This window comes from Spodoptera frugiperda, chromosome 13 (assembly GCF_023101765.2).
Source record: "Spodoptera frugiperda isolate SF20-4 chromosome 13, AGI-APGP_CSIRO_Sfru_2.0, whole genome shotgun sequence".
NCBI classification, from domain to species: Eukaryota; Metazoa; Arthropoda; class Insecta; order Lepidoptera; family Noctuidae; genus Spodoptera; species Spodoptera frugiperda.
Window position 1 is genome coordinate 10,058,945 of NC_064224.1, and position 11,951 is coordinate 10,070,895.

An 11,951-nucleotide genomic window follows, 5' to 3' on the forward strand; every position below is an offset into this window, starting at 1 on the left:
GAAACGGAACGTTTTAAAAGGAACAAATTATTTTTTCACCGTTTTCCATTATACATACTTTTTGACCGATTAGTCTCAAAATTCATTAAAAATCCACCTTCGGACGGTCTTTAAATATTCTAAATAAAGACTATACAAATGCTTTTTATCATATTATCTAATGCCGTCCAGCCAAAAGAGGGTATCTAAAAGAAATATTTTACGTTATTGAGTTATATATACGCTGGAAAAATTAGCTGATTCCGATTGGGAGCGATAGATATACACAACTCTAATACATATACACACTATACATATATACACTTCAAATACTAAGTCACTTCCTCAACTAAAATCGAATAGGTGTAACACAGAATTTTTTCATAGTTAGGGACTTATAAAAAAAAAACAAAACTTCAATCCTTACTATAACATTTTATGTACATTCTTTACATAACTATTATTTAAATATAATAGTTGCATAGCTTCGCATTTCACAAACCCCGTATGAAAAGGCCTTGATTGAGACTGTAGCTTTATATGTACACACTTATATACAAGTCTAAAATAGAAGTGCAATTAATTTCTTACCCTAAAATAACTACACTAGAATACAATTTCGTCATTAAAGTTTTGTTACATGTGATAATTTTATTTGTGCAATAGGAAAGTGTTGCCATCATACAACTTCAACAACGGCCTTTGCATACAGGTAACATTACTCAAGCTAAGCTGCCGTAAACTTATTCCTCTGGTAGAATATTCCGTTTTCCTTCTAATGAGGTCCCCCCATTAGAAGGTCATACATCATTTCTTGGCCAGGGTGTCGTTCTGTGGCTGTGCGCCGTAGTACTGCCACAGCTCAATGGCCTTGTTGGCCACCACTTCCTCACATTGTTCTGGGATCTGTAACAAATAAATATACAAATGAATCATAATAAAAGTGTAATGAATTTCTCATGGGACTAATGAAAGTATGGCATGAGGGCCCTTAAGCTTGATTAAATAGAGTAAAAAGATGATAAGAGCATTTCAGTTTTAGAAAAGTGTTTGAGATTTTAATAAAAATAAGCAAAGTTGAAGTAATTTTACCTGTGAGACACATTTCAGCACCTCATCAGAATGTTTGGACCGAAGTATGTTTCTGCGTAACGTAATAACTAGCATAACAGCAACAAACGAGAGGATCTTTGGAGCACCACTGCATACCTTGTCCCAAATTCTGAAGAAGAACATTTTATGTATTAATATTTATTTAACATTTTTTAACAAAAAATGTCACATTTATTAATATTGTTCCTTACTTTGTAAGGGATGTGTCGTCTAAAATACCAGCGTAGCAACAATTGAACCATTTTGTAAGTGGCAACACTTCCATAGCATTGATGTCCACCAGGTGACTGAAAAAGAAAAATATTGAATTGAATATGAGTTCAAGAAAACATTCTTGATAATATTTTAAACATACAAAATCCTACCCTATTGCAATGCAAAACTTATTATTTAAATAAATCTTACTTAAATACATCTCCGTCTTCCTTCTCAAGCATTGTGATGAATGCCTCTTTGAGTTTCGGTAGCTCCCTCTGCATGTTGCGTACTACATCGGTGAGGCTTTTGGCCAGCCAGTACACATCCACTTCATCATCGTACAGTTCCAGTAATGTGTTGACTATGGGTATAAATGTGTCAGCTGACTGTGAAAAACCAATTGGAAACATTATAATTAATTTTCTCATTAGAATCTTATGAGTCAACTATCGAAGCCTATAGGACTACTAGTGGTAGGGATTTATTTATTTTACACTTTATGTACAATGATACAATGGTGTTCTTAATGCCAATTTAGGTATCACCTTAGCCTAAGTATGCCTGCATCACAAAAGGCTATGAACAGATGTATTGTTGACCATTTAGAAAGGAGGATGCCAGACTTTCTATGAAATCTGGTCCCACTCCTAATAGCTATGTAAGTTACATCATTAGATGGGTAATTTTGAGCTGAATAAAAGTTTCTATGGCGCCAAGTTCCAAATCTTAGTCTGTTCAGAGTTATCCTTTATTAAACATGGTAATTTTCGATTTGCATCCTCCTTTATTATTAACATCTATCATAATCTCTTTTTCTCCTACTTACTGAGAAATTAGTTTCTGGGAACAGTGGTGGTTTCCTCTCCTCATTGTCTAGTAACCACATTTCCAACAACACTTGGGTCCTCGGAGCGTCCATAGACACAAAATCAAACTTTTCTACTGCATACAATAGGTCCTGGTACTGTTCCGTGCGCTGTTCCATTACAAACTGGTGGGAGTCTGGGTACACTGGCAGTATGTCTGGAACATTACAGGAGATGATGTCTAGTAAATATATCCTATGTTACAGAGGCATAATATTATATGCATATAAGTTCCATATTGAGTCTACAGTTTTGTTTATAATTTGTTAAACTTAAATAAACAATGTTAAAAAAATGATGTTAAAAACATCCGTATGTTTATAAAATTGCACTATTTATAGAATAATATGGTAGAAATAATTAATGGAACGTGTTTATAATAAACATTGTTTCGTATTTCAGACAGAATGTTCGTTTGATCGATGGCGTATTTTTAAAAGCCGACACTCACCCAATAACACTTTCCACACTAAGTTCCTGTACGCTGCGGGCACTGTGAACCTTAAGCAGAACTGTTTTAACTTCACTTTGTCCCAAGGCTTCTCTTTCATTAGAATTTCCAACGATTTCTTTTCTTCCACCCCCCGGCATCCAACTTTTTCATAATAGGACGATCGAAAATTCCGTTCGTCAGTCATTTTGTAATGGTATAAAAGATTCTTATAAGACTTTACACTTATATAGTTTAAATTCATGCGTTTTACACGCACTATTTAATAGAAATCGTGTGTAATAACTCCATTATTTATTTATTTGGGAAAAAATTTATTATAAAGACTTTGACAAAATTGACATTGACAGATCATATCAGATTCACAATAAAACGCAATGACAGTTTACGTTCCATTTCATTTGGTGGAAAAGCGGATAGTTAGCGGTCTCTGTGTCATTACTCATTACGCTTTTCTTGGAATTTTTCGATAAATAATTACTAACACACTTCAATTGTATTTGTTAAATATGATTTCAATGTAGTTTTTTGTTACTACAGTACCTATAAACACAAACTATTACCCAGTCTTACCTACACTCCTGAAATTCGATATTTAAAATTGATCAAACAAAATACCCTGGTTACCATGGCTAGTGGAAACTAAGCCAGTTTTGTTTGAGTTGTGTCAAAAGCGGATAAATATTATTTCAATAATTTTGCTGGCAAATACAATAACGCAGAATATAATTACGAAGTCGATCAACATTATTTTAACCACAGCATGGAGGTGCCTGATGCTATGAAGGATCCTAAGTATATAGAAAAAAAACGAGAGGAATTGCGAATATTTTTCCAGGATGTCAAACTTCCAAAAGAAGTGATTGAAAGGGCTATTGAAAATGAGCTAAAACCTTTAAAAACTGATTTAAATAGACCCTACATAGCTGCGGCTGACCAAAGCAACGTTAGGACTGAACAAGAAGTAATGTCTGGGCAACCCTTTACTACAATTGATGACCACGGTAAACCATACACTTTTGAAGAAATTAAGGAAATGCTAAAAGACAATCCGATAATAGCGGAGAAAGCGCGCCAAATTCAGATTATGGCAGACAATGAAACTTTCAACAAGCAAGTAGCTGTACCGTTTGAAGAAATAAATATACCAGACTACAGTGATATGAGGAAGGAATTGGATGACGCTAAAGGTGACAAAGACAAGATTAAACATTTAAATTACAAGAATATGCTGTCCTTAATGACATCGGTCTCTAACTATAAGGCAAAATGTGCGAAAAAACTCGATGAAACAACCTCAGAGCAAAGCGAGTGCGCCGATTCGGATAATGAGGACAAGGAATACGAAGCAATAGAAAAAGTTGTCAGTCAGTACACAACAAAGTCTTATGAAACACGATTCCAAGAAACCAAGGATATGTTAGGGAAGCTGGCCGACAGCTATGATGAAGGTGGATCATCTCAAAACTCTAACGGAAAACCAACAGCAGCAATTGTCAGTAATCAGGTACTGAAAGATTCATCTGTGCACATCGTCAAAGGTCAAAAAAGTAATTCAGTAATTAAAGAAGTACAAGAGTCGTTTGCTATAAACGAAGCTATGAATATACCATTAACTAGTAATCCTGCTGCTCTAAATTGTAATCTAAAAAGCAATACGAAAGTCGAAGCGGTAAAACAAGAAGAAGAAGAAAATTTGGACGTACAAGAAGTATTTCCCAAAACTTTTGCAGCAAAACTTAAAGATACAGAAAAAGTATTGCGTGGAATAAACTCCGTTCTTAACAACGCATCATCACCAGCAATTGTATCGAATGAGACATCCAACAACATTGATAGTAATTTGAATTCACCGGAAGTGGAAAACCAAAATGAGCCTCAAAAATTTGACCAGGACATGGAACAGACAATGCAGAATACTTTAGAAGGTATATTTGAGTCAAGTAAGGAAGAAAACTCAGAAAATAACGAAATGGAATACAAAGAGATGAAAAACCTAGCTCGTAACATTGTCGAGGGAGCTGAAAACTTAAGTACTCTAATACGCGAAGATATAACAAATAAACTCAACAGCATGAATGAATTACTGAATGATGTCAACGAAGCCCTAGAAAATTCACGAAAATCTAACATTGCTTATGAGAAATTGAGAGAAGAGGGAGTAATTCTCCGAGGTGAAATAAAACCTGCTGAAAAAGTAAACGAAATTCAGGAAGGCGAAGAACATAATAGTATGTCTGATCCACAAATGGACAGTATACATGACGCTATAAGTAAATTGAATTGTGAACTTAAACATCACGAAGAAAGAATTAACCAAAGCAAGGCTAGGTATGAACAGAGGAATGATGAATGCAAGACGTTCATTCAAGAAGTTGATCAATTGTTATCGAAATCGCATGATATTTTACGTCCAATGAGGAAAAAAATGGAAGAAGAAAGGAAGAAGGAAATAGCTGAAGAAATGAGGCTGGCAGCTGAAGCACAAGTTTCTAATGAAGACAAGCCTACGACTGACACTAATGAAGAAGTTGATGTTAATGTAAAGAAGCCACGCAAAGAGTTGTGGGATATTGATTTCTCTCAACCAAATGAGAAACATAAAAAAATTGCAGAGGCCCAAAAAGAAGATCTTGAGCGAAGCAAAAAAATTAACAATCTCCTTTATGACATTAAAGATAACATGAAAGATAATAAGGAGGTGATCAGATTAGCTAACAATATGTTGAGAAGAGAAGAGAATAGACGGAAAGGTTTTCTGGATAACTCTGGTAAGATTCGAGAACTGCCATCAGAAGAGATCGACACAAAAGCTCAAGGAGATCACATTGAACCGGCAGAGGTGGAGTCATCTGGCGGGAAGGACGTTCCACCGCTCACCGACGAGATACATCAAGGTTAGAAAATGAATTAAATTAATACAAGTTTTGGTACAATTTAATTTATCTGTTTATTTAGTTTATATAGTTTCTGGAAGAAGTAACAAAATTAACTAAAACAATTTTCTATTAACCCTTTTATTTCAGAAGTAAAAATGGATTTAGCGAAGAAGAAACAGTCTGAAGAAATGAAGAAGCAAGATGAGGCAGCAAAAGAGAGAATAAAGCAGAGAGAGTTTCAAAGAAAGGTGGAGAAGGAATTAGAGGATATGAACAAAACCCCGAGAATGACGAAGGAATTCATAAAGAATCACTGCAGGCAACATAAACTGTATTGCACGCCGTACTTGAACGATATTTTGTATTTGCATTTCAAGGTAAGTAGATAAATATTTTCTTGTCACGCTGGTCTAGCTAAGATATTATTTTTTCCAATATTGTATTTAATTCTGATTTTAACTTGTATTCATTTAGGGGTTTTCTAAAATTGAAAACCTAGAAGAATACACTGGCCTCAAATGTATATTTCTGGAAAATAATGGCATTCAAAGGATTGAAGGACTAGACACACTGTCGGAGCTCAAATGTCTGTACTTGCATTACAACGTGCTGCGGAAGATAGAGAATTTGGACGGATGTCCCAAGTTGGACACTTTGAACATCGACCACAATTTTGTTACAAAGATTGAGAATCTGGATGTAGTGCCCGACTTACACACGCTCAGTATTGCTCACAATATGCTGAGCGCCGTAGGTGAGTTTGTTAATATTCATTTATAATTATTTTTTTACAAATTAAAATACATTTCGATACCTTAATTGGCAAACCAGCCAATCCCACTTTTCGTCAAAAATATTTTTTTGTTAACGTCGCGTCGTATGGAACAAGAAGTATGATAGAGTTTTAAGTGTCTCCAAAAATTTGGTCATACGGAATTAGCTGGTTTGCCAATTAAGGTATCGATTTACATAATATAACTTTTTGAACACTGAAAATGGCTGCATTATGTTCAAACAATATTTTTCAGACGATCTCGTTCATTTACGACTTTGTAGAAACCTGTCCGTTTTGGACCTTTCTTACAACCGCTTAGAAGATCCTCTGGTGGTGGATGTGCTCGCTGACATGGTGATATTGAAAGGTTTGTCAATGGATATTTATTTTTGCAAATAGGTTACAATGTAACTCTTTTACACGTCAATCTCGTAAATAACTAGATGAGGCCGACATTTCCTATCGGACTGTTCTGAGAAGAAATGCCGAAACAAACTTAAGGGTCTCTTAAAGTCCAGACAAATCAAATAAAAATGTGAGAGATCCGTACGTAGAAAACAATTACCAATTTTATTAATTCCTTTCTAATTTCCAGTACTGGTTCTGACCGGTAACCCTGTGGTACGCAACATCCCGGCGTACCGCAAGACTTTGACGCTTCGGTTAAAGGAACTGCTCAACTTGGACAACCGGCCGGTGTTCCCTAGGGACCGAGCTTGTGCCGAGGCTTGGCAACGAGGTGGCGTGCAAGAAGAAATCGCTGAAAGGCGACGGTACTTACATTTAAAGCAGTTTTTAACTATTGCTAATTTTCTCTTTGAAACAAACATCGATTATATTAATATTATTTAAAATTGATTTTAGCTGGATAGCTAGAGACCAAGAGAAAGTGATGGAGAGTGTCAGATATTTGATTCGAATGCGTGACGAAAAGAAAGCTATAAGAGAAGCGAAGGAGAAGGAAGAGCGGGAGAAAGCAGGTGTACCATCGCAGGTGACTTCCTTTAATATACTATTTATTAAGTCCCATAATGTAATGGTATGATGATTATGGGTTTTCATTATTACACAGGAAGAAGAAAAGCCTGATAATAAAATTGAAGAAAGTAATAAAGATCTTCTGGAAATCGAAGCCCCTTCAGTGAAAGAGGATCCTACTGAAGTGAAGGTCAAGGAAGGAGTAGCAGTTGACATGCTCTCAGGTTCTGAAGAAGATGATTCTACAAGTGAAGAGAGTAGTGACGAAAGTGATGAAAAGGAAGACGGTAACAAGATTATTATATTACTTATTTTAATAGACTTTTTATGCTGAAGGACTTGTTATCCAATTAATTTGAATTTGATAAGTAACAGAAACAGGAAATATCGAGTGGTCTCAAGGGGATAAAAATAAGCGTCTGGTGCAAGAAATCACGAGCGAGCCCCCGCCGCCCCAGCCGGATGACTACTGGTATGGCTATGGGAATATTAAGCCAAAGAACGAAAGGCCGTAAGTTTTATTGTATACTTTACATCAGACGTCGTCTTGGGTGCCGACTGATGATGACTACTGGTGCTGTTGTGACGTTTTCCGATTTAGCCCTGCACTTTAACTTTACGTTTGCGGTACAAGGTAATTGTTTGTATCTTACAAAAATATCTTTTTATACTTTCAGTGAGTATACATCAGATTGCCAAGCAATCAACAACTTACTTTTTAACCAAGGCTCGCAAGTAGGAAGAAAAGGAGTGACGAAGATTTTAGAAGGTAATTTATCTAATACTTATCAAGTTTTACTAACCTTATTTTATATTTTACTAAACAAAAATTTAATATATATTTAAGATTCAAAGTCACGTGACGCTAAAACACGCATAACGGACATAACTCCTGAAGAAGAAAAAGCTTCAGTATCAGCAGAGAAGAAACCACTGATTGAAATTATAGATGTTGCGGACAGCAAAGACACGGATGAAAATAAGACCAATGTGAAAGACGATAGCATTATTGAAGATGTGACTCAAACTAATTTGCAAATAATAGAGAAAGACCAAACTAAGTTGGATGAGAAATCGGAAAAAGTAAGAGACAAAATGAATGTAGAAGAAACTAAAGTTACCAGTAATTTGATAACTGTAGAAGACAAAAATACTTCAGTTCAGGATAATAAACCTGCCACGAAGAAATCTAAAGCTACTAAGAAGATTCCAATTAGGGAGATACCCATAGAAACGAAAGATAATACAAAAGAAACTCCTGAGAAAGACGGAGACAACAATGTGAATGCAAAACAAGAAGTTCAAAATCAAGGCAATGGGGATAATGCAGCTTCAACTAGTGAGGGAGCTGTAGAGAGTAATGTTAAAGGTAATTCACAAAAAAATACAAATAAAAAGATTAGAACTACTTTTTATTAAAGTCTCATAATATGGTTTAATTTTAGCACAAACAGATGGTGACGGTGTAGCTCTTATAAACTACATGCGTCGTTTGAATACTGAAGAAATTGATGAAGATAATTTAGATTTGGAGCCGAGTGCTGAAGACTTGGAGATCTTCGCGGAATTGGATCGAGAGGAAGTGGAACGACAGGCAAGGATCGACAGAGGGGAGCCTCCATTTGATCCGATGGTGAGATATAATATTTTGGATAATTATATTGAAAAAGATGAGACGTTTCGAAACTAAATGTTTTAATTTCTTTAGAAACTGTACGATAAAGAAAAGATGGACGCTTTCTACAAGGAGAAGGATAGCTTGCCGGCGCATTTGGTGCAGGACAAGGCAAAGTTTACCACTTATAGAAATGACAATGCTTTTGATCGCATCGCCTTGAGCCAACTCACTGCTGGAGAGAAACCTGGTAAGATTCGATCGATATGAAAATGGCACATGTAGGAAAATCCTTTTTTTCGATAGTTTTTTAGCTCTTGCGGATAATAATATTAATGCGTATTAACAACCTAATGTAGGTACCTAATAGGAATAAAGCTTCGCTAAGACAAAGCTTATGAAAATAAGGAAGGGATTGTAACAATAGTTTGACTTTCAGATGAATCTAGAGTGAAGTTAACGCATGTGCCGGGCGCGGTGCTGTTCCAATATGTGGACAATCAGGCACCTGTTACAGATGTACAATATGAGATCGGAGAGGAGGACGTCGAGTCCGCCCGTAATTTATACCTTTCCTATCTGTTTTTTTTTTAATCAGAAAAACTTAAATAAATCTGACGCTAATTTTATTGTAACTTTCGTGAGACATACTAAATTAATTATTATGTTATCGGCTTACTCACGTAGTGTTTTGACGAAGCAGTGCGACAATCGCCGCGTCGTGTGTCGCGTAATGCTGCTCATGAATATGAGCCTCTAGCATGGCTTGAAACTAGTCGAGTTCCTCGTCAAAACACTACGTGAGTAAGCCGATAACATAATAATTAAATCTGACGCTATAAATTTTCGCAAACATCCAATAGGGTAATTGTGACTTCTAACTCTTCATTTAAAGTTTTAATAGATAAACTGTGCACATTTCAGCGTCATCTGGTGATACAGATTCAATCAACGTAATATCTGACACGAACACAAGTGATGAGGAAGTGAAAGAAAAAGAAGAAGAAGCAAAAGTAACAAAGAAACCGGTAAACAGACCAGCCACTGCGGCCAGTGGGAAATCAAATCAAAAATCTCCTGTCCAAGGAAGTACTGCTTCTAAAGATAAGAGTAAACCCAGTGAGAAGAATAGTGGTAGTAGCGTGGAAAAAAAGGTTGTTGGAAAGAAATATGATGGTAATAGTAGAGGACAGAAAGCTGATAGGAAATCGTTTGGCAGTCGTCGTACTGGCCATGATAACGATGATTCAGCTGCTCCTGGAGTTGCCAGTGAACGTGAACCAGTTGCGGGTGCTGCTGGGGATACAAGTAAGGTTTTACAGTTATGATTTTATAATAAATTTCAAACATATGTTTATGTTGACAATAATCTTTTTGTAGATGTTGCCATGGAGTATCCCAGTACAAGCAATATTCTACCCTCCTCGTACGATACCATGCTGAATTTGGACCGCACGGAAGCAAAGAGATCCATTATTAAGCAGATCAATTCTTATGAAGATCAGCGATTCCCGTCCCAAGGTAACGTTAGAAGCGATATATTTCATCATTGTAGGGATATGCTCCTTCACTATTTGGCATTATTTACGTTTTTCCAGGAGTTAATCGATCGGACATGGAAGAGAACGCTCGCATAGATCAGAACGTAGCGTCAGAGATACTGGATCGCACGCTGCAGTACGAGGAGCGCGAGATATACCGCCAGTATGACGTGTTGACCAGCCACGCGGGGAACATCGACAACAAGACCAACGCCATCATTGAACGCATGTCCGGAGAGCTCGAGAACGAATACACGGTGAGTTTCTTTAACAATGATACTGCAAGAGGTAGATAAGTTTCTTACCTGTGCCTGTTTCTAGTTGCCAGAAGTATCCCACATTCTGGAAGTGCACATGGATGCAGCCGCACAGCGGTGGAGAGCAGGCGACTTCGTGCAGTTCATACCAGGCAGCCCTTCTGGCTCTCACCACGACGTCAATGACGACCACGACGCGACTCTTATTGCAAGTAATAACGATTCCTTGTGTTTGGAAGACACACTGACGGACGAGAATGTTAGTAGGATGTCAGCTATTGTCGGAGATGATTCAGGAATCGGCAATGATATTACTATGAGTGATACTACGGAAGGTCACGATAAGAGTGTTGATGGAAATGATAAAACTCAGAATGATAATGTTGGGGACGACTCGGTTAGTATTGAAGAAAAGGTTCGTCAAATGGGAGAAGGAAAAGAGAATTTGGAATGTGAAAATCGAGCTATAGCTTCAGGCTCTGGAGATGCTGGTTACTCTGGCTATGAAGCTATTGACGCTGATGAAAAAGATCCCGTAGAAGATTTGAACGATTCGAAAGTATTTGAGTCAATTCTTGGTGACGAAAACTTTATGAATGATGTATCTACTGATGATATATTTGAAGATTGTGTGGATGATATAGAGGCTGGCACGGACAAGGAAGATGGCGGACAATTTGATAGAGTGGAACAGAACTACTCTTTAGAAATGAAGTTAGCTTTAGGCATTGAGGATGGGAAGTCGTAGAGATGTCTTGACTAAAGTGTTTTACTTGTTTGATTCGTGTGTAGTTAGGTGGGCACTTAGCACTAGGGTAGTTTGTGCATGGTTTACAAATTGTAATTGTTGTTGAATTATTTTATTTATAGCTTCTTTGAGCAGTGTTACAAGAATGTGGTTTAAGATCACGATATTTGAACCTCTACAGACTGTAAGGTGGTTTTATTTTTTTGTGTCAATGATTATGTTTTGTTTTTGTTGTATTTATTTAGTTATGTAGTTTCTTGGCGTTGTGGTTGAAGATACAATCAATGGGGGCTACCGTATTTTGGTCACTAGGTGGTGCTAATCTAGCAAGAAATCGTTTTGTCCAATGAGAGCAGTTGTCAATTATTAAACGTCCAATGGATGAGGAACTACAGGTCTACACTGGTGCCATCTGGTGAGTAAAAATACCGTAGCTCCGATTGGCAAGTATGAGGGCACAGTAGTGTATAAATACATGTTTGTGTTTCCTTTGTGGATCTTTTGTATGCAACTATGATGATTGTCTCTTGTATGATTTTTTATTAAATAAA

The 11,951-nt window shown here is 36.7% G+C and overlaps 2 protein-coding genes across 2 annotated transcripts; one reads left to right on the top strand and one right to left on the bottom strand.

Moving 5' to 3' along the window:
• Positions 1-394: 394 nt before the first annotated feature.
• LOC118270703 (TBC1 domain family member 7) lies at positions 395-2,971 on the bottom strand. Its single transcript, XM_035586445.2, has 6 exons — positions 2,608-2,971; positions 2,117-2,313; positions 1,498-1,676; positions 1,284-1,379; positions 1,072-1,201; positions 395-885 (listed from the first exon to the last, which is right to left on the bottom strand). Exons 1-6 carry the CDS (start codon positions 2,849-2,851, stop codon positions 787-789), a joined length of 945 nt encoding a protein of 314 aa, XP_035442338.1. The 5' UTR covers positions 2,852-2,971; the 3' UTR covers positions 395-786.
• A 247-nt stretch (positions 2,972-3,218) lies between these two features.
• LOC118270197 (putative autophagy-related protein 11) lies at positions 3,219-11,775 on the top strand. The gene is made up of 17 exons (XM_035585633.2): positions 3,219-5,504; positions 5,634-5,863; positions 5,961-6,240; positions 6,515-6,628; positions 6,857-7,034; positions 7,126-7,255; positions 7,334-7,526; positions 7,615-7,750; positions 7,917-8,008; positions 8,087-8,608; positions 8,685-8,872; positions 8,948-9,104; positions 9,294-9,413; positions 9,779-10,162; positions 10,235-10,375; positions 10,453-10,652; positions 10,717-11,775. The coding sequence occupies exons 1-17, from the start codon at positions 3,371-3,373 to the stop codon at positions 11,398-11,400; spliced, it is 5,883 nt and encodes a 1,960-aa protein (XP_035441526.2). The 5' UTR covers positions 3,219-3,370; the 3' UTR covers positions 11,401-11,775.
• Positions 11,776-11,951: the final 176 nt, after the last annotated feature.